Raw genomic sequence first — 20108 nt, 5'->3', positions numbered from 1 at the left:
TACCTAAAGGCCGATCTACACGATGCGATTAGTCGCATACGATTCGTATGCTGGCGTATGTATTCGAATAAATGCGTGTAAAGGTTTCCCATTTTAAATTTCGTTATAAACTGATGAACAGACAAAGAGACGTTACCAATCTTTTTCATACGTCAGGATAAGAATCGTATACGACTAATCGCATCGTGTAGATCGGCCTTAATACGCGCAAAGTCCCCAGTTTAATCCTGGGCGGAAACATTTTGCTTTCTTACACTCTATTAAACACTAAATTTGCTAATTTTGTTCTTTTAAATGCTTTTTACACGATAATCGTTTGTGGAACACAAGTTGCCGCATATATGCAGAATTTTTCAGACTTGAAGATAGCTAATGAAATTACTTCCTGAAAAATAAACCGATAACAAATATACCGGATTCCAGCATTGCTTTGGTTTAAACACTTTTAAGGTGCGATACGATTTCTCTACTGTAGCGGTTATCAAGTGCTCTTAAGAGGCGCAAGGTAAACAGTTTGACCATGTACAGAAACAACTATTTGCGCTGTGTTTCTTTCGATATATTTTATTTAAACCTGTAACCGTTATGACTCGCAGAAATTTCTGAAACATAAATAATTTTAAAGTTATCTTACTAAAATTTCCAGCATTCGATATTTTGATAATTCAAATTAAGAACGCCCGGAAATATTCTTTTCCAACCGCGGGAAAGTTTTCGTAGTGTAGTGGTTATCACGTTTGCTTTACACGCGCAAGGCCCCTAGTTCAATCCTGGGCGAAAACAATTCGCTGCACGCTTTTAAAGACACAATTTGCCATTCTTGTTCTGCTGAATGTTCATTGCGGTTTTCCGTAGCTGCCTCGTCCACAGGCTTTTTTTAATTTTTGGCTTATTTGATGTATATATCAATTTTACATCATTGAAGCGATTAGGGACGAGGCAGTTTCTGTAGTGTAGCGGTTATCACGTGCGCCTAACACGCGCAAGGTCCCCAGTTCAATCCTGGGCGGAAACATTTCGCTTTTTTTCACTCTATCGAACACTAAATTTTCTACTTTTGTTTTTTCAATGCTTTTTGCACCATAATCGTTTGTGGAACACAAGTTGCCGCATATGCAGCAGATTTCAGACTTTAAGATAGCTAATGAAATTACTTCCTGAAAAGCAATGCTTTGGTTAAAACACTTTTAAGGTTCGATACGATTTCTCTAGTGTGCGGTTATCAAGTGCTCTTTAGAGGCGCAAGGTAAACAGTTTGACCATTTACAGAAACTACTATTTGCGCTGTGTTTCTTTCGATATATTTTACTTAAACCTGTAACCGTTATGACTCATAGAAATTTCTGAAAGACAAAGAATTTTAAAGTTATCTCACTAAAATTTCCAGCATTCGATATTTTGATAACTCAAATTAAGAGCGCTGGGAAATATTCTTTTCCAGGCACGAGAAAGTTTTCGTAGTGTATTGGTTATCACGCGGGCTTTACACGCGCAAGGTCCCCAGTCCAATCCTGGGCGAAAACAATTCGCTTTGTTTCCCGCTTTTAAAGACACAATTTTCCATTCTTGTTCTGCTAAATGTTCTTTGCGGTTTCCGTAGCTGCCTCGTCCACAGGTTTTTTTTAATTTTTGGCTTATTTCATGTATATATCAGTTTTACATTATTTAAGCGACTAGGGACGAGGCAGTTTCTGTAGTGTAGCGGTTATCACGTGCGCCTAAGGCGCGCAAGGTCCGCAGGTCAATCCTGGGCGGAAACATTTCGCTTTCTTTCACTCTATGAAACACTAAATTTGCTACTTTTGTTCTTTTGAATGCTTTTTGCAGGATAATCGTTTGTGGAACACAAGTTGCCGCATAGGCAGCAGATTTCAGATTTGAAGATATATAGCTAATGAAATTACTTCCTGAAAAATAAACCGATAATAAATATACTGGATTCCAGCAATGCTTTGGTTTAAACACTTTTAAGGTGCGATACGATTTCTCTAGTGTAGCGGTTATCAAGTGCTCTTTAGAGGCGCAAGGTAAACAGTTTGACCATGTACAGCAACAACTATTTGCGCTGTGTTTCTTTCGATGTATTTTATTTAAACCTGTAACCATTTTGACTTGTAGAAATTTCTGAAACATAAACAATTTTATAGTTGTCTTACTAAAATTTCCAGCATTCGATATCTTGCCAATTCAAATTAAGAGGGCCCGGAAATATTCTTTTCCAACCGTGGGAAAGTTTTCGTAGTGTAGTGGTTATTACATGCGCTTCACACGTGCAAGGTCCCCAGTTCAATCCTGGGCGAAAACAATTCGCTTTCTTTCCCTGTTTTAAAGACACAATTTTGCCATTTTTGTTCTGCTGAATTTTCTTTGAGTGTTTCCGTAGTGTAGCGGTTATCACGTGCGCCTAACGTTCGCAACGTCCCCAGTTTAATCCTGGGCGAAACATTTCGCTTTGTTTCCCCCCCTTTTAAAGACTCAATTTTGCCATTCTTGTTCTGCTGAATGTTCTTTGCGGTTTTCCGTAAATGCCTTGTCCTCAGGCTTTTTTTAATTTTTGGCTTATTTCATGTATATATCTGTTTTACATCATTGAAGCGATGGGGGACGAGGCAGTTTCCGTAGTGTAGCGGCTATGACGTGCGCCTAAAGGCCGATCTACACGATGCGATTAGTCGCATACGATTCGTATGGTGGCGTATGTATTCGAATAAATGCGTGTAAAGGTTTCCCATTTTAAATTTCGTTATAAACTGATGAACAGACAGAGTGACGTTACCAATCTTTTTCATACGTCAGGATAAGAATCGTATACGACTAATCGCATCGTGTAGATCGGCCTTAACACGCGCAAAGTCCCCAGTTCAATCCTGGGCGGAAACATTTTGCTTTCTTTCACTCTATTAAACACTAAATTTGCTAATTTTGTTCTTCTAAATGCTTTTTGCACGATAATCGTTTGTGGAACACAAGTTGCCGCATATATGCAGAATTTTTCAGACTTGAAGATAGCTAATGAAATTACTTCCTGAAAAATAAACCGATAACAAATATACCAGATTCCAGCATTGCTTTGGTTTAAACACTTTTAAGGTGCGATACGATTTCTCTACTGTAGCGGTTATCAAGTGCTCTTTCGAGGCGCAAGGTAAACAGTTTGACAATGTACAGAAACAACTATTTGCGCTGTGTTTCTTTCGATATATTTTATTTAAACCTGTAACCGTTATGACTCACAGAAATATCTGAAACATAAATAATTTTAAAGTTATCTTACTAAAATTTCCAGCATTCGATATTTTGATAATTCAAATTAAGAGCGCCCGGAAATATTCTTTTCCAACCGCGGGAAAGTTTTCGTAGTGTAGTGGTTATCACGTGCGCTTTACACGCGCAAGGTCCCCAGTTCAATCCTGGGCGAAAACAATTCGCTTTGTTTCCCGCTTTTAAAGACACAATTTGCCATTCTTGTTTCTGCTGAATGTTCTTTGCGGTTTTCCGTAGCTGCCTCGTCCACAGGCTTTTTTTAATTTTTGGCTTATTTGATGTATATATCAGTTTACATCATTGAAGCGATTAGGGACGAGGCAGTTTCTTTAGTGTAGCGGTTATCACGTGCGCCTAACACGCGCAAGGTCCCAGTTCAATCCTGGGCGGAAAATTTCGCTTTTTTCACTCTATCGAACACTAAATTTTCTACTTTTGTTTTTTCAATGCTTTTTGCACCTAATCGTTTGTGGAACACAAGTTGCCGCATATGCATCAGATTTCAGACTTTAAGATAGCTAATGAAATTACTTCCTGAAAAGCTATACGGATTCCAGCTGTTTGGTTAAACACTTTTAAGGTTCGATACGATTTCTCTAGTGTGCGGTTATCAAGTGCTCTTTAGAGGCGCAAGGTAAACAGTTTGACCATTTACAGAAACTACTATTTGCGCTGTGTTTCTTTCGATATATTTTACTTAAACCTGTAACCGTTATGACTCATAGAAATTTCTGAAAGACAAAGAATTTTAAAGTTATCTCACTAAAATTTCCAGCATTCGATATTTTGATAACTCAAATTAAGAGCCGGGAAATATTCTTTTCCAGGCACGAGAAGTTTTCGTAGTGTATTGGTTTTCACGCGGGCTTTACACGCGCAAGGTCCCCAGTCCAATCCTGGGCGAAAACAATTCGCTTTGTTTCCCGCTTTTAAAGACATTTTCCATTCTTTTCTGCTGAATGTTCTTTGCGGTTTCCGTAGCTGCCTCGTCCACAGGTTTTTTTAATTTTTGGCTTATTTCATGTATATCAGTTTTACATTATTTAAGCGACTAGGGACGAGGCAGTTTCTGTAGTGTAGCGGTTATCACGTGCGCCTAAGGCGCGCAAGGTCCGCAGGTCAATCCTGGGCGGAAACATTTCGCTTTCTTTCACTCTATGAAACACTAAATTTGCTACTTTTGTTCTTTTGAATGCTTTTTGCAGGATAATCGTTTGTGGAACACAAGTTGCCGCATGCAGCAGATTTCAGATTTGAAGATATAGCTAATGAAATTACTTCCTGAAAAATAAACCGATAAATATACTGGATTCCAGCAATGCTTTGGTTTAAACACTTTTAAGGTGCGATACGATTTCTCTAGTGTAGCGGTTATCAAGTGCTCTTTAGAGGCGCAAGGTAAACAGTTTGACCATGTACAGCAACAACTATTTGCGCTGTGTTTCTTTCGATGTATTTATTTAAACCTGTAACATTTTGACTTGTAGAAATTCTGAAACATAAACAATTTTAAGTTGTCTTACTAAAATTTCCAGCATTCGATATCTTGCCAATTCAAATTAAGAGGGCCCGGAAATATTCTTTTCCAACCGTGGGAAAGTTTTCGTAGTGGTTATTACATGCGCTTCACACGTGCAAGGTCCCCAGTTCAATCCTGGGCGAAAACAATTCGCTTTCTTTCCCTGTTTTAAAGACACAATTTTGCCATTTTTGTTCTGCTGAATTTTCTTTGCGTGTTTCCGTAGTGTAGCGGTTATCACGTGCGCCTAACGTTCGCAACGTCCCCAGTTTAATCCTGGGCGAAACATTTCGCTTTGTTTCCCCCCCTTTTAAAGACTCAATTTTGCCATTCTTGTTCTGCTGAATGTTCTTTGCGGTTTTCCGTAAATGCCTTGTCCTCAGGCTTTTTTTAATTTTTGGCTTATTTCATGTATATCTGTTTTACATCATTGAAGCGATGGGGGACGAGGCAGTTTCCGTAGTGTAGCGGCTATGACGTGCGCCTAAAGGCCGATCTACACGATGCGATTAGTCGCATCGATTCGTATGGTGGCGTATGTATTCGAATAAATGCGTGTAAAGGTTTCCCATTTTAAATTTCGTTATAAACTGATGAACAGACAGAGTGACGTTACCAATCTTTTTCATACGTCAGGATAGAATCGTATACGACTAATCGCATCGTGTAGATCGGCCTTAACACGCGCAAAGTCCCCAGTTCAATCCTGGGCGGAAACATTTTGCTTTCTTTCACTCTATTAAACACTAAATTTGCTAATTTTGTTATTTTAAATGCTTTTTGCACGATAATCGTTTGTGGAACACAAGTTGCCGCATATATGCAGAATTTTTCAGACTTGAAGATAGCTAATGAAATTACTTCCTGAAAAATAAACCGATAACAAATATACCAGATTCCAGCATTGCTTTGGTTTAAACACTTTTAAGGTGCGATACGATTTCTCTACTGTAGCGGTTATCAAGTGCTCTTTCGAGGCGCAAGGTAAACAGTTTGACAATGTACAGAAACAACTATTTGCGCTGTGTTTCTTTCGATATATTTATTTAAACCTGTAACCGTTATGACTCACAGAAATATCTGAAACATAAATAATTTTAAAGTTATCTTACTAAAATTTCCAGCATTCGATATTTTGATAATTCAAATTAAGAGCGCCCGGAAATATTCTTTTCCAACCGCGGGAAGTTTTCGTAGTGTAGTGGTTATCACGTGCGCTTTACACGCGCAAGGTCCCCAGTTCAATCCTGGGCGAAAACAATTCGCTTTGTTTCCCGCTTTTAAAGACACAATTTGCCATTCTTGTTTTACTGAATGTTCTTTGCGGTTTTCCGTAGCTGCCTCGTCCACAGGCTTTTTTTAATTTTTGGCTTATTTCATGTATACACCAGTTTTACATCATTGAAGCGATTAGGGACGAGGCAGATTCTTTAGTGTAGCGGTTATCACGTGCGCCTAACACGCGCAAAGTCCCTAGTTCAATCCTGGGCGGAATTATTTCGCTTTTTTTCACTCTATCAAACACTAAATTTTCTACTTTTGTTTTTTTCAATGCTTTTTGCACTATAATCGTTTGTGGAACACAAGTTGCCGCATATGCATCAGATTTCAGACTTTAAGATAGTTAATGAAATTACTTCCTGAAAAATAAACCGATAACAAATATACCGGATTCCAGCAATGTTTTGGTTTAAACACTTTTAAGGTTCGATACGATTTCTCTAGTGTAGCGGTTATCAAGTGCTCTTTAGAGGCGCAAGGTAAACAGTTTGACCATTTACAGAAACTACTATTTGCGCTGTGTTTCTTTCGATATATTTTACTTAAACCTGTAACCGTTATGACTCATAGAAATTTCTGAAAGACAAAGAATTTTAAAGTTATCTCACTAAAATTTCCAGCATTCGATATTTTGATAACTCAAATTAAGAGCGCCGGGAAATATTCTTTTCCAGGCACGAGAAAGTTTTCGTAGTGTATTGGTTATCACGTGGGCTTTACACGCGCAAGGTCCCCAGTCCAATCCTGGGCGAAAACAATTCGCTTTTTTTCCCGCTTTTAAAGACACAATTTTCCATTCTTATTCTGCTGAATGTTCTTTGCGGTTTTCCGTAGCTGCCTCGTCCACAGGTTTTTTTTAATTTTTGGCTTATTTCATGTATATATCAGTTTTACATTATTTAAGCGACTAGGGACGAGGCAGTTTCTGTAGTGTAGCGGTTATCACGTGCGCCTAAGGCGCGCAAGGTCCGCAGGTCAATCCTGGGCGGAAACATTTCGCTTTCTTTCACTCTATGAAACACTAAATTTGCTACTTTTGTTCTTTTGAATGCTTTTTGCAGGATAATCGTTTGTGGAACACAAGTTGCCGCATATGCAGCAGATTTCAGATTTGAAGATATAGCTAATGAAATTACTTCCTGAAAATAAACCGATAATAAATACTGGATTCCAGCAATGCTTTGGTTTAAACACTTTTAAGGTGCGATACGATTTCTCTAGTGTAGCGGTTATCAAGTGCTCTTTAGAGGCGCAAGGTAAACAGTTTGACCATGTACAGCAACAACTATTTGCGCTGTGTTTCTTTCGATGTATTCTATTTAAACCTGTAACTATTTTGACTTGTAGAAATTTCTGAAACATAAACAATTTTAAAGTTGTCTTACTAAAATTTCCAGCATTCGATATCTTGCCAATTCAAATTAAGAGGGCCCGGAAATATTCTTTTCCAACCGTGGGAAAGTTTTCGTAGTGTAGTGGTTATTACATGCGCTTCACACGTGCAAGGTCCCCAGTTCAATCCTGGGCGAAAACAATTCGCTTTCTTTCCCTGTTTTAAAGACACAATTTTGCCATTTTTGTTCTGCTGAATTTTCTTTGCATGTTTCCGTAGTGTAGCGGTTATCACGTGCGCCTAACGTTCGCAACGTCCCCAGTTTAATCCTGGGCGAAACATTTCGCTTTGTTTCCCCCCCTTTTAAAGACTCAATTTTGCCATTCTTGTTCTGCTGAATGTTCTTTGCGGTTTTCCGTAAATGCCTTGTCCTCAGGCTTTTTTTAATTTTTGGCTTATTTCATGTATATATCTGTTTTACATCATTGAAGCGATGGGGGACGAGGCAGTTTCCGTAATGTAGCGGCTATGACGTGCGCCTAAAGGCCGATCTACACGATGCGATTAGTCGCATACGATTCGTATGGTGGCGTATGTATTCGAATAAATGCGTGTAAAGGTTTCCCATTTTAAATTTCGTTATAAACTGATGAACAGACAGAGTGACGTTACCAATCTTTTTCATACGTCAGGATAAGAATCGTATACGACTAATCGCATCGTGCAGATCGGCCTTAACACGCGCAAAGTCCCCAGTTCAATCCTGGGCGGAAACATTTTGCTTTCTTTCACTCTATTAAACACTAAATTTGCTAATTTTGTTCTTTTAAATGCTTTTTGCACGATAATCGTTTGTGGAACACAAGTTGCCGCATATATGCAGAATTTTCAGACTTGAAGATATCTAATGAAATTACTTCCTGAAAAATAAACCGATAACAAATATACCGGATTCCAGCATTGCTTTGGTTTAAACACTTTTAAGGTGCGATACGATTTCTCTACTGTAGCGGTTATCAAGTGCTCTTTCGAGGCGCAAGGTAAACAGTTTGACAATGTACAGAAACAACTATTTGCGCTGTGTTTCTTTCGATATATTTTATTTAAACCTGTAACCGTTATGACTCACAGAAATATCTGAAACATAAATAATTTTAAAGTTATCTTACTAAAATTTCCAGCATTCGATATTTTGATAATTCAAATTAAGAGCGCCCGGAAATATTCTTTTCCAACCGCGGGAAAGTTTTCGTAGTGTAGTGGTTATCACGTGCGCTTTACACGCGCAAGGTCCCCAGTTCAATCCTGGGCGAAAACAATTCGCTTGGTTTCCCGCTTTTAAAGACACAATTTGCCATTCTTGTTTTGCTGAATGTTCTTTGCGGTTTTCCGTAGCTGCCTCGTCCACAGGCTTTTTTTAATTTTTGGCTTATTTCATGTATATATCAGTTTTACATCATTGAAGCGATTAGGGACGAGGCAGATTCTTTAGTGTAGCGGTTATCACGTGCGCCTAACACGCGCAAAGTCCCCAGTTCAATCCTGGGCGGAAATATTTCGCTTTTTTTCACTCTATCAAACACTAAATTTTCTACTTTTGTTTTTTTCAATGCTTTTTGCACTATAATCGTTTGTGGAACACAAGTTGCCGCATATGCATCAGATTTCAGACTTTAAGATAGTTAATGAAATTACTTCCTGAAAAATAAACCGATAACAAATATACCGGATTCCAGCAATGTTTTGGTTTAAACACTTTTAAGGTTCGATACGATTTCTCTAGTGTAGCGGTTATCAAGTGCTCTTTAGAGGCGCAAGGTAAACAGTTTGACCATTTACAGAAACAACTATTTGCGCTGTGTTTCTTTCGATATATTTTACTTAAACCTGTAACCGTTATGACTCATAGAAATTTCTGAAACATAAAGAATTTTAAAGTTGTCTTACTAAAATTTCCAGCATTCGATATCTTTTCAATTCAAATTAAGAGGGCCCGGAAATATTCTTTTCCAACCGCGGGAAAGTTTTCGTAGTGGGGTGGTTATCACTTGCGCTTCACACGTGCAAGGTCCCCAGTTCAATCCTGGGCGGAAACATTTCGCTTTCTTTCACTCTATTAAACACTAAATTCGCTACTTTTGTTCTTTTGAATGCTTTTTGCACGATAATCGTTTGTGGAACACAATTTGCCGCATATGCAGCAGATTTCAGACTTGAAGATATCTAATGAAATTACTTTCTGAAAGATAAACTGATAACAAATATACCGGATTCCAGCAATGCTTTTGTTTAATTAAACACTTTTAAGGTGCGATACGATTTCTCTAGTGTAGCGGTTATCAAGTGCTCTTTGGAGGGGCAAGGTAAACAGTTTGAAAACTACTATTTGCGCTGTGTTTCTTTCGATATATTTTACTTAAACCTGTAACCGTTATGACTCATAGAAATTTCTGAAAGACAAAGAATTTTAAAGTTATCTCACTAAAATTTCCAGCATTCGATATTTTGATAACTCAAATTAAGAGCGCCGGGAAATATTCTTTTCCAGGCACAAGAAAGTTTTCGTAGTGTATGGGTTATCACGTGGGCTTTACACGCGCAAGGTCCCCAGTCCAATCCTGGGCGAAAACAATTCGCTTTGTTTCCCGCTTTTAAAGACACAATTTTCCATTCTTATTCTGCTGAATGTTCTTTGCGGTTTTCCGTAGCTGCCTCGTCCACAGGTTTTTTTTAATTTTTGGCTTATTTCATGTATATATCAGTTTTACATTATTTAAGCGACTAGGGACGAGGCAGTTTCTGTAGTGTAGCGGTTATCACGTGCGCCTAAGGCGCGCAAGGTCCGCAGGTCAATCCTGGGCGGAAACATTTCGCTTTCTTTCACTCTATGAAACACTAAATTTGCTACTTTTGTTCTTTTGAATGCTTTTTGCAGGATAATCGTTTGTGGAACACAAGTTGCCGCATATGCAGCAGATTTCAGATTTGAAGATATATAGCTAATGAAATTACTTCCTGAAAAATAAACCGATAATAAATATACTGGATTCCAGCAATGGTTTGGTTTAAACACTTTTAAGGTGCGATACGATTTCTCTAGTGTAGCGGTTATCAAGTGCTCTTTAGAGGCGCAAGGTAAACAGTTTGACCATGTACAGCAACAACTATTTGCGCTGTGTTTCTTTCGATGTATTCTATTTAAACCTGTAACCATTTTGACTTGTATAAATTTCTGAAACATAAACAATTTTAAAGTTGTCTTACTAAAATTTCCAGCATTCGATATCTTGCCAATTCATAATAAGAGGGCCCGGAAATATTCTTTTCCAACCGTGGGAAAGTTTTCGTAGTGTAGTGGTTATTACATGCGCTTCACACGTGCAAGGTCCCCAGTTCAATCCTGGGCGAAAACAATTCGCTTTCTTTCCCTGTTTTAAAGACACAATTTTGCCATTTTTGTTCTGCTGAATTTTCTTTGCGTGTTTCCGTAGTGTAGCGGTTATCACGTGCGCCTAACGTTCGCAACGTCCCCAGTTTAATCCTGGGCGAAACATTTCGCTTTGTTTCCCCCCCTTTTAAAGACTCAATTTTGCCATTCTTGTTCTGCTGAATGTTCTTTGCGGTTTTCCGTAAATGCCTTGTCCTCAGGCTTTTTTTAATTTTTGGCTTATTTCATGTATATATCTGTTTTACATCATTGAAGCGATGGGAGACGAGGCAGTTTCCGTAGTGTAGCGGCTATGACGTGCGCCTAAAGGCCGATCTACACGATGCGATTAGTCGCATACGATTCGTATGGTGGCGTATGTATTCGAATAAATGCGTGTAAAGGTTTCCCATTTTAAATTTCGTTATAAACTGATGAACAGACAGAGTGACGTTACCAATCTTTTTCATACGTCAGGATAAGAATCGTATACGACTAATCGCATCGTGCAGATCGGCCTTAACACGCGCAAAGTCCCCAGTTCAATCCTGGGCGGAAACATTTTGCTTTCTTTCACTCTATTAAACACTAAATTTGCTAATTTTGTTCTTTTAAATGCTTTTTGCACGATAATCGTTTGTGGAACACAAGTTGCCGCATATATGCAGAATTTTTCAGACTTGAAGATATCTAATGAAATTACTTCCTGAAAAATAAACCGATAACAAATATACCGGATTCCAGCATTGCTTTGGTTTAAACACTTTTAAGGTGCGATACGATTTCTCTACTGTAGCGGTTATCAAGTGCTCTTTCGAGGCGCAAGGTAAACAGTTTGACAATGTACAGAAACAACTATTTGCGCTGTGTTTCTTTCGATATATTTTATTTAAACCTGTAACCGTTATGACTCACAGAAATATCTGAAACATAAATAATTTTAAAGTTATCTTACTAAAATTTCCAGCATTCGATATTTTGATAATTCAAATTAAGAGCGCCCGGAAATATTCTTTTTCCAACCGCGGGAAAGTTTTCGTAGTGTAGTGGTTATCACGTGCGCTTTACACGCGCAAGGTCCCCAGTTCAATCCTGGGCGAAAACAATTCGCTTTGTTTCCCGCTTTTAAAGACACAATTTGCCATTCTTGTTTTGCTGAATGTTCTTTGCGGTTTTCCGTAGCTGCCTCGTCCACAGGCTTTTTTTAATTTTTGGCTTATTTCATGTATATATCAGTTTTACATCATTGAAGCGATTAGGGACGAGGCAGATTCTTTAGTGTAGCGGTTATCACGTGCGCCTAACACGCGCAAAGTCCCCAGTTCAATCCTGGGCGGAAATATTTCGCTTTTTTTCACTCTATCAAACACTAAATTTTCTACTTTTGTTTTTTTCAATGCTTTTTGCACTATAATCGTTTGTGGAACACAAGTTGCCGCATATGCATCAGATTTCAGACTTTAAGATAGTTAATGAAATTACTTCCTGAAAAATAAACCGATAACAAATATACCGGATTCCAGCAATGTTTTGGTTTAAACACTTTTAAGGTTCGATACGATTTCTCTAGTGTAGCGGTTATCAAGTGCTCTTTAGAGGCGCAAGGTAAACAGTTTGACCATTTACAGAAACAACTATTTGCGCTGTGTTTCTTTCGATATATTTTACTTAAACCTGTAACCGTTATGACTCATAGAAATTTCTGAAACATAAAGAATTTTAAAGTTGTCTTACTAAAATTTCCAGCATTCGATATCTTTTCAATTCAAATTAAGAGGGCCCGGAAATATTCTTTTCCAACCGCGGGAAAGTTTTCGTAGTGGAGTGGTTATCACTTGCGCTTCACACGTGCAAGGTCTCCAGTTCAATCCTGGGCGGAAACATTTCGCTTTCTTTCACTCTATTAAACACTAAATTTGCTACTTTTGTTCTTTTGAATGCTTTTTGCACGATAATCGTTTGTGGAACACAATTTGCCGCATATGCAGCAGATTTCAGACTTGAAGATATCTAATGAAATTACTTTCTGAAGGATAAACTGATAACAAATATACCGGATTCCAGCAATGCTTTTGTTTAATTTAACACTTTTAAGGTGCGATACGATTTCTCTAGTGTAGCGGTTATCAAGTGCTCTTTGGAGGCGCAAGGTAAACAGTTTGACCATTTACAGAAACTACTATTTGCGCTGTGTTTCTTTCGATATATTTTACTTAAACCTGTAACCGTTATGACTCATAGAAATTTCTGAAAGACAAAGAATTTTAAAGTTATCTCACTAAAATTTCCAGCATTCGATATTTTGATAACTGAAATTAAGAGCGCCGGGAAATATTCTTTTCCAGGCACGAGAAAGTTTTCGTAGAGTATGGGTTATCACGTGGGCTTTACACGCACAAGGTCCCCAGTCCAATCCTGGGCGAAAACAATTCGCTTTGTTTCCCGCTTTTAAAGACACAATTTTCCATTCTTGTTCTGCTGAATGTTCTTTGCGGTTTTCCGTAGCTGCCTCGTCCACAGGTTTTTTTTAATTTTTGGCTTATTTCATGTATATATCAGTTTTACATTATTTAAGCGACTAGGGACGAGGCAGTTTCTGTAGTGTAGCGGTTATCACGTGCGCCTAAGGCGCGCAAGGTCCGCAGGTCAATCCTGGGCGGAAACATTTCGCTTTCTTTCACTCTATGAAACACTAAATTTGCTACTTTTGTTCTTTTGAATGCTTTTTGCAGGATAATCGTTTGTGGAACACAAGTTGCCGCATATGCAGCAGATTTCAGATTTGAAGATATATAGCTAATGAAATTACTTCCTGAAAAATAAACCGATAACAAATATACCGGATTCCAGCATTGCTTTGGTTTAAACACTTTTAAGGTGCGATACGATTTCTCTAGTGTAGCGGTTATCAAGTGCTCTTTAGAGGCGCAAGGTAAAGAGTTTGACCATGTACAGAAACAACTATTTGCGCTGTGTTTCTTTCGATATATTTTATTTAAACCTGTAACCGTTATGACTCGTAGAAATTTCTGAAACATAAAGAATTTTAAAGTTATCTCACTAAAATTTCCAGCATTCGATATCTTGCCAATTCAAATTAAGAGGGCCGGGAAATATTCTTTTCTAACCGCGGGAAAGTTTTCGTAGTGTAGTTGTTATCACATGCGATTCACACGTGCAAGGTCCCTGTTTTAAAGACACAATTTTGCTTTTCTTGTTATGCTGACTGTTCTTTGCGTGTTTCTGTAGCTGCCTCGTCCACAGGCTCGTCTTAATGTTTGACTTATTTAACGTATATATCACTTTTACATCATTGAAGCGACTGGAGACCAGGCAGTTTCCGTTGTGTAAAAGTTATCTCGTGTGTTGAACACGCGCAATGTCCCTAGTTCAATCCTGGGCGGGAACACGTTGCTTCTACTTTTCCTATTTTGAACACTGGATAATCGTTTATGGTCAATTGTTATCGCACAGCAGATTTCAAACTTGAAGATTGGTTGTGAGAATAATTTTCTTTAAGTAGACAATTTATAAATATACCGGATTACACCAGCTCCTTCCTTTGAACACTTCAAAGATGCCACGCAATTCATGTAGTGAAGCGGTAATCACGTGCACCTTACACGCCAGAGAACCCAATTCAGAACTTAGCGGAAACAAACCACATGTGCGCTGTGTTTCTGTTTTCCTGCCATATAAATAAGATAAATTAGAATGCGAAAATTGGCGAAACACCGGGTTTCCAATAACATAAACAAATTTGTTTGCTTGGAAGTGCGAAAATTTTTAATTAGACCTTGGAATGCGATGGCCTTTAGAGAAATGTTTTTTATTTCTTTGAACAGGTTGAGTTCTTTGAACATGCAGGTAGGTGGAATGTTTTGTGAACATCCTCTCTGTGTATACATATGACTTTTTTTTTTAATTTTTTACAACTTTATTGGATAACAATACCCAAGCGGCAAGAGTGCGAACGGGACCTTTAGACTCATGCGAGGCAACTCTCCCGTATTTAACATGCAGCTACAGTATTACACAAAACACACACATCTAGACACATAAGCACGTTGCAATTGTTAAATTACGTAACAGACAAGTCCTGGTGACAGAAACAACTACGATGTAATGACCAAGTGCAAGTCGTGTCAATCGGTTGAAATAGGAGGACTTGAAGGTGTTGGTTCTGCATGACGGAACTTTTAGTAGAAGCAAAGGGTTATTACAGTTACGAGTTCTACTATGACCAACGAAAGACACATAACTTGAGACATCCAAATCATAAAATCCATACAACGCCTTGTAGAAGAAAATCAAGTCTTTTATTTCTCTATCGTACGCCAAGGGTATAAGGTGAAGGGAGAGCATCCGTTCTTTGTAGGGGATATCACCTATCTTCGTTCCCAGGATCCATCTTGTAGCTCTCCTCTGAACTCTCTCAAGTTTCTCCAGATTTGATTTACTTGTGTGGAGGGTTGGTGCCCAGACTTGCGTAGCATATGATAGTTGGGATTTGACAAGAGATAGGTATAGGGCACGTCGAATATCATGATTGGTTAGCAAAGGATATGTTCTTCTTAGTAGTCCAAGCATTTTGTTTGCCTTGTTAACAAGATTATTGACGTGAGTATTCCACAAAAGGTTACTGGTTACAGTGATTCCCAGATCAAGTTCACTGTCCACGTGTTTTAGTTCAGGTCCAAGATGGTAATTTATTTGACACGGGGTTTTGCGGCGGGATATCGTTAAAACTTTACATTTGGATGTGTTAAATTTCATGTTACAATCTTTACTCCAATCCTCAGCACGCGACAAGGCATGTTGCAACTGCACGCCGTCCTCGCAAGTTCTAATTGCTTGGTATAACTTCGTATCATCAGCATACAATCCTGTTGATGTAGCTTTAGGTATAACATCAGGAAAGTCATTTATGAATAGCAAGAAAAGCATAGGACCTAAGATGACAACAGCATTTAAGATGGAAAACTGCTTAAATTTTATTGCTACCATGCCTTAAGTCACAAGGTCTAGTGAATGAATGTCACCAAGAGATCCAGTTAATAGCAACTTCGGGGATGTGCTTTTTTTGACAATAGTCGAAATTTTAACACCAATGTAATCCTAAGATAAAATTTAAGAATTATAAAACTTTATATTTCTAAGCTTGGAAATAAAATATTTACACCCGGGAAAAATCCTGGGACACTAAAGAGCAAGACCTTACACTTGACAAGCAGCAACATATGCAATTCTAATTAGATTTCGGGTATCTATCTATATATCTATCTGCGGCCAACGTTTTTGCAAACGGGTATATATATATATATATATATATATATATATATATATTATAATATATAATATATATATATATATAATATATATATATATATATATATATATATATATATATATATATATTTACATATATATATATATATATATATATATATATATTTACATATATATATATATACATATATATATATATATATATATATATATATATATATATATATATATATATATATATATATATATCAATATATATATATATATATATATATATACCTTTTTCTTGTTCGGGTGACAACTTCGAACAGGACATCTTTGTTCTTGTTCTTTTCCAGAGCAGCCAGCATTGATGGCTTCTTTGAATCAATGTTTCGGTATCTTAACCATGTGCATCGAAATGATGCTCTACACACAGAAAAAGTAAAACTCAACAATAGCTAAACCAAGATATGTATATAAGATACATTAACTTCCACACATAGTTACTAACAATTACTACTTACCACATATACTCTTAACCTTCTCTGGGACAAGTTTGGGTTTTTGCATCCTTTTCTTTAAAAGCATTTGAAGCTTTTCCTGGGATGGAATGAGAGCAAAGTTGTTCTTGCATCGTCGACATGCCCATAATTGCATAAACTAAATCTTTCACATTTAATTTTGCTTTTATAGCTCTATTTTGACCTTTGGTTAATATGATGTTTGGATATAAGAAAATCTGTAATCTTCAACAGTAAATGTGAAAATTAAACATTTCACACCTTATTCACTCTTAGCATGATGCCATGATATAGCTACAGAATTTACTAGAAATACATGCATGCAGCAACCCTTCGCTATTTCAAACCAAGTACACAATTTCCTGAGTTAACTTGACCTAAATTTATATTATGAAATGACACAAAACTCAAATCAGTCTTATTATATTTTACCGAGTATATTATAGCTAATGTTTCCATCATTCAATACAAAAATAATCATAAAGCTAGTGTAAACATTGCCCGTTCAATTTGGCTGCATTATTATACCATGCCAGCAATTAAGTAACGGTTTAAAATCGAAGTTTGAAACGATTAAAACAGAACAAAATCTTCACAGACAAAGAAAAAACTTCAAATGTTATTTTATTCTGTAATTGCATTCGACGCCGGCGGCTAAAAGTTTTATACTTTATAAACAGTGTGTATTTTTTATACCAAAATTCAAATTACACTTTCATAAACACTTTTTGAAGTTAAAGCAAAGGTGTAATAGCCTTTCACAGGTTTATGCGTTCGCATAAAAAGCTGAAAATTTAACAAATTAACGGCTTACAAAGCTGAAAAGTATACAAATACGGCTCATTCTTATCGCGAAACAAATACGAAATACATAAAGTAAACACGTACCCTTTGTCTTTTAAAACATTTATAAGTTTGTAGATTATGAATTATTCCTCTTACACGCGGCTTTGTCTTGACCATATCCACGTTCATCTTTGCTAACTGTCGTGGTTCATATATCTTGTTTCTTCTCGTTTTACTTGCTTTGCACAAAGTTTATGAAACGCTTTTACAAAAATTTTTACGAAATGACAGTTAATATAAATTGCTGCCGTTCGCATTGAAATACAAATTTTCTGTCTAAGCCAATCCGAACGTTCGTTGATTACCAGACGTTACTCGTGCATGCGCATAACTTACAAAACCACCCAACGTCGACCGTCCATGACAAAGAATTTGGACAAGTTTGGATTCGCCTATGCCCTACCGGGTTCCGGGTGTAATTCCTAATCTCCGAGCGGAATTAGTACCCTCGCAGGCGCTCAGCGCTCGCTCGGGGATAAATGTACTGCAAAGGCATTGACAGAAATAATTTTTAGTTGTAATGGCCCTAACAAGGGGGAATTTCGTCCTCAACCAATCAGCATATTTGTTTACATTTTCAGTAAGCCAATCAGAATACACAAATCTTGACTACTTACTTCCGGTATTAAAATTTAGGAATTCTGATTGGCTCTGCCTGACAAATGTAAACAAACATGCAGATTTGTTCAAAACGAAATTCCTCCTTGTTAATGGCCCTATTTATAACGATATAAATAAAAGGTATATTATGTTATCTATATGATTCACCAGAAGTATGATTTGCAGCTGTTGAGTTTTGACAGCATGAATACAATAATACCTGCCATTTCTGATCAGTAGCGTAGCCAGCCTGTCGATTTGTCCCGCTATGCTAATATTTTGGTGTTCGCTGACTCTGAAAACAATAGGTTTCTAAAGGCACGAATAATTATAATGACTCGAAATTTACATAGCGGGACAAAATCGTCAGGCTGGCTACGCCACTGTTTCTGATTCAGCATCACTCATAAGAATCTTACACGTAAAGTTGATCTTGAAGCCAGGGTGCAATCGGTGTATATCACACGCCGAAGATACGCAAAAGCAATCTTAACATTACGCCAATTTCCCACCGTTGGCCATATACTTACGACAATTACCCACTCCAGGACGTTACGTCGGTCGCACACTCGCAAGGACATTCGACTCATGAGTCAAAAAATGCTACACGTTTAGAGGACCATTTTTAAGAATTTAATGCCTTTGTTGTAGTTAAAATACTTAAATGCATGCAGTTGAAGTCGGTGTGTGTGTGGACCTTCGAATTACAAAGTTTGGTGTCTTTATTCGGTATTTATGCGTTTTTGAAAAAAGTTTTGAAAAAGTGTCCAGCAGCCATACAAAGTCTAATCTGAAAAAATAGTCAATGTGCAAGGGTACTAATCCCGCCCGGAGATTAGGAATTACACCCGGGTATTCTGACAGAACATTGGCGAATCCAAAGTTGCCCAAATTCAATGGTCTTTTACTGAAGATCGCTTGGAAGGTGGTCGGTCGTAGAATGCACCAGTAACGGCTACAACTGAGAACGAGTAACGAGAACATTGACTTAAACAAACAAATTGAGTTCATAAAGCCATTTGCTTTACACGCTCCTGCAGGAGAATAGGACTTGGAATATCGCTTCGCTTAATGAGATAACTTTGCTTATCGCTTCGGTTATCGCTTCGCTTAAGGAGATCCTCGTTGCTCACGACCTCGTGCGGATGTGTATTTTATAGCTCCGTTCCGATTGATTTAAATTGACTTTAAATATGGATAAAGTGTTAGCGATTCCTACGAATCAGTTCGTCTTTTTGAAAGACAAACTATCCTGGACAGGGAATCTGGACGAATTAAAAACATTCGTTAGCACAGTTGCTGATAAGGAGGCTTTAGAACAAGCCTTTTGGAAATCGCCCGGTGGTGGTACTTGGAAGTTTACGAGCGAGCAGCTTCTCGTCACTTGGTATTCTAAAACTAAGTCAATTTATTTCAAAGGTTCGAGAGCAAGTGAACTATTATCGTTGATTCAGGATCAACTATGTCCCTCTAGTGCTAATATTTCCTCTCATGATGGCGATAACACAGCTTGTAACGGCATTAACTGTTCAGATTGTAAAGCAACTATAGAGTCGAGATGGCTGAAGCAAAGCTTGAAATTGCTATGCTTTGGGCAGTGGTGCATAAACTCGAAGACATTGTTAAGGCCAACCTGCCTTGTTCTGATATTGAACACTTGAAAGCTGAAATTAATCTGTTAAAGAATCAAAATGAAAGCATTAAAGAACTCCTAGAATATAGTCAAACTTCATGGGACCAGCCTCGTCAAACAGATTGCAGAATGCGTATTCAGAAGAAAAATTGAACTTTTTTAAGATATTCAAAAGGTTTCTCTTTGATAGGGCGATACAGAAATGCACAATTGTGAACCAGCGATTAGATTTTCGGGTTGAAACGTCTTAAACACCAATTTCTGCGGTGTCCGTCAAACATGTCCAAGGGAAACCGCAAACGAATCAAGTAATACGCCTATTTTACAATTATTTTGAGCCCCTCGCTAATGAGCCGAGTGAATATCAATCCGAAGTAAATCCTAGCGATCAAAGCAGTGTCACTGTCCCGGCT

General features: G+C 37.7%; 1 protein-coding gene and 21 non-coding genes across 22 annotated transcripts in view; 21 read left to right on the top strand and 1 right to left on the bottom strand.

Annotated features, from left to right (window-relative positions):
* Positions 1-16738, bottom strand: part of LOC114537309 — a 31727-nt gene extending 14989 nt beyond the window's left edge. Inside the window, exons 1-4 of the mRNA XM_028558450.1 lie at positions 16636-16738; positions 16393-16472; positions 15867-15942; positions 15048-15776 (exon numbers count right to left, since the gene is read on the bottom strand). Coding sequence (XP_028414251.1) covers positions 15048-15776; positions 15867-15942; positions 16393-16472; positions 16636-16738 — 988 coding nt within the window. The remainder of the gene's footprint in view (positions 1-15047; positions 15777-15866; positions 15943-16392; positions 16473-16635) is intronic.
* Trnav-uac lies at positions 711-783 on the top strand. Its single transcript has one exon. It is a non-coding gene; the product is annotated as a tRNA-Val (tRNA).
* On the top strand, positions 943-1015 carry Trnav-aac. The gene has a single exon. It is a non-coding gene; the product is annotated as a tRNA-Val (tRNA).
* On the top strand, positions 1688-1760 carry Trnal-aag. The gene has a single exon. It is a non-coding gene; the product is annotated as a tRNA-Leu (tRNA).
* On the top strand, positions 2233-2305 carry Trnav-cac. Its single transcript has one exon. It is a non-coding gene; the product is annotated as a tRNA-Val (tRNA).
* Positions 3351-3423, top strand: Trnav-uac. Its single transcript has one exon. It is a non-coding gene; the product is annotated as a tRNA-Val (tRNA).
* Positions 3588-3659, top strand: Trnav-aac. The gene has a single exon. It is a non-coding gene; the product is annotated as a tRNA-Val (tRNA).
* Trnal-aag lies at positions 4330-4402 on the top strand. The gene has a single exon. It is a non-coding gene; the product is annotated as a tRNA-Leu (tRNA).
* On the top strand, positions 5971-6043 carry Trnav-uac. The gene has a single exon. It is a non-coding gene; the product is annotated as a tRNA-Val (tRNA).
* On the top strand, positions 6208-6280 carry Trnav-aac. The gene has a single exon. It is a non-coding gene; the product is annotated as a tRNA-Val (tRNA).
* On the top strand, positions 6749-6821 carry Trnav-uac. Its single transcript has one exon. It is a non-coding gene; the product is annotated as a tRNA-Val (tRNA).
* Trnal-aag lies at positions 6986-7058 on the top strand. Its single transcript has one exon. It is a non-coding gene; the product is annotated as a tRNA-Leu (tRNA).
* Positions 7526-7598, top strand: Trnav-cac. The gene has a single exon. It is a non-coding gene; the product is annotated as a tRNA-Val (tRNA).
* Trnav-uac lies at positions 8643-8715 on the top strand. Its single transcript has one exon. It is a non-coding gene; the product is annotated as a tRNA-Val (tRNA).
* Positions 8880-8952, top strand: Trnav-aac. The gene has a single exon. It is a non-coding gene; the product is annotated as a tRNA-Val (tRNA).
* Positions 9421-9493, top strand: Trnav-cac. The gene has a single exon. It is a non-coding gene; the product is annotated as a tRNA-Val (tRNA).
* On the top strand, positions 10193-10265 carry Trnal-aag. Its single transcript has one exon. It is a non-coding gene; the product is annotated as a tRNA-Leu (tRNA).
* Positions 10738-10810, top strand: Trnav-cac. Its single transcript has one exon. It is a non-coding gene; the product is annotated as a tRNA-Val (tRNA).
* Trnav-uac lies at positions 11857-11929 on the top strand. Its single transcript has one exon. It is a non-coding gene; the product is annotated as a tRNA-Val (tRNA).
* Trnav-aac lies at positions 12094-12166 on the top strand. Its single transcript has one exon. It is a non-coding gene; the product is annotated as a tRNA-Val (tRNA).
* Positions 12635-12707, top strand: Trnav-cac. Its single transcript has one exon. It is a non-coding gene; the product is annotated as a tRNA-Val (tRNA).
* Positions 13417-13489, top strand: Trnal-aag. Its single transcript has one exon. It is a non-coding gene; the product is annotated as a tRNA-Leu (tRNA).
* Positions 16739-20108: the final 3370 nt, after the last annotated feature.

Source organism: Dendronephthya gigantea, unplaced genomic scaffold (genome assembly GCF_004324835.1).
Source record: "Dendronephthya gigantea isolate DGI-Jeju-01 unplaced genomic scaffold, DenGig_1.0 000156F, whole genome shotgun sequence".
Classification (NCBI taxonomy): Eukaryota; Metazoa; Cnidaria; class Anthozoa; order Malacalcyonacea; family Nephtheidae; genus Dendronephthya; species Dendronephthya gigantea.
This window is presented reverse-complemented; position numbering and strand designations above follow the sequence as displayed.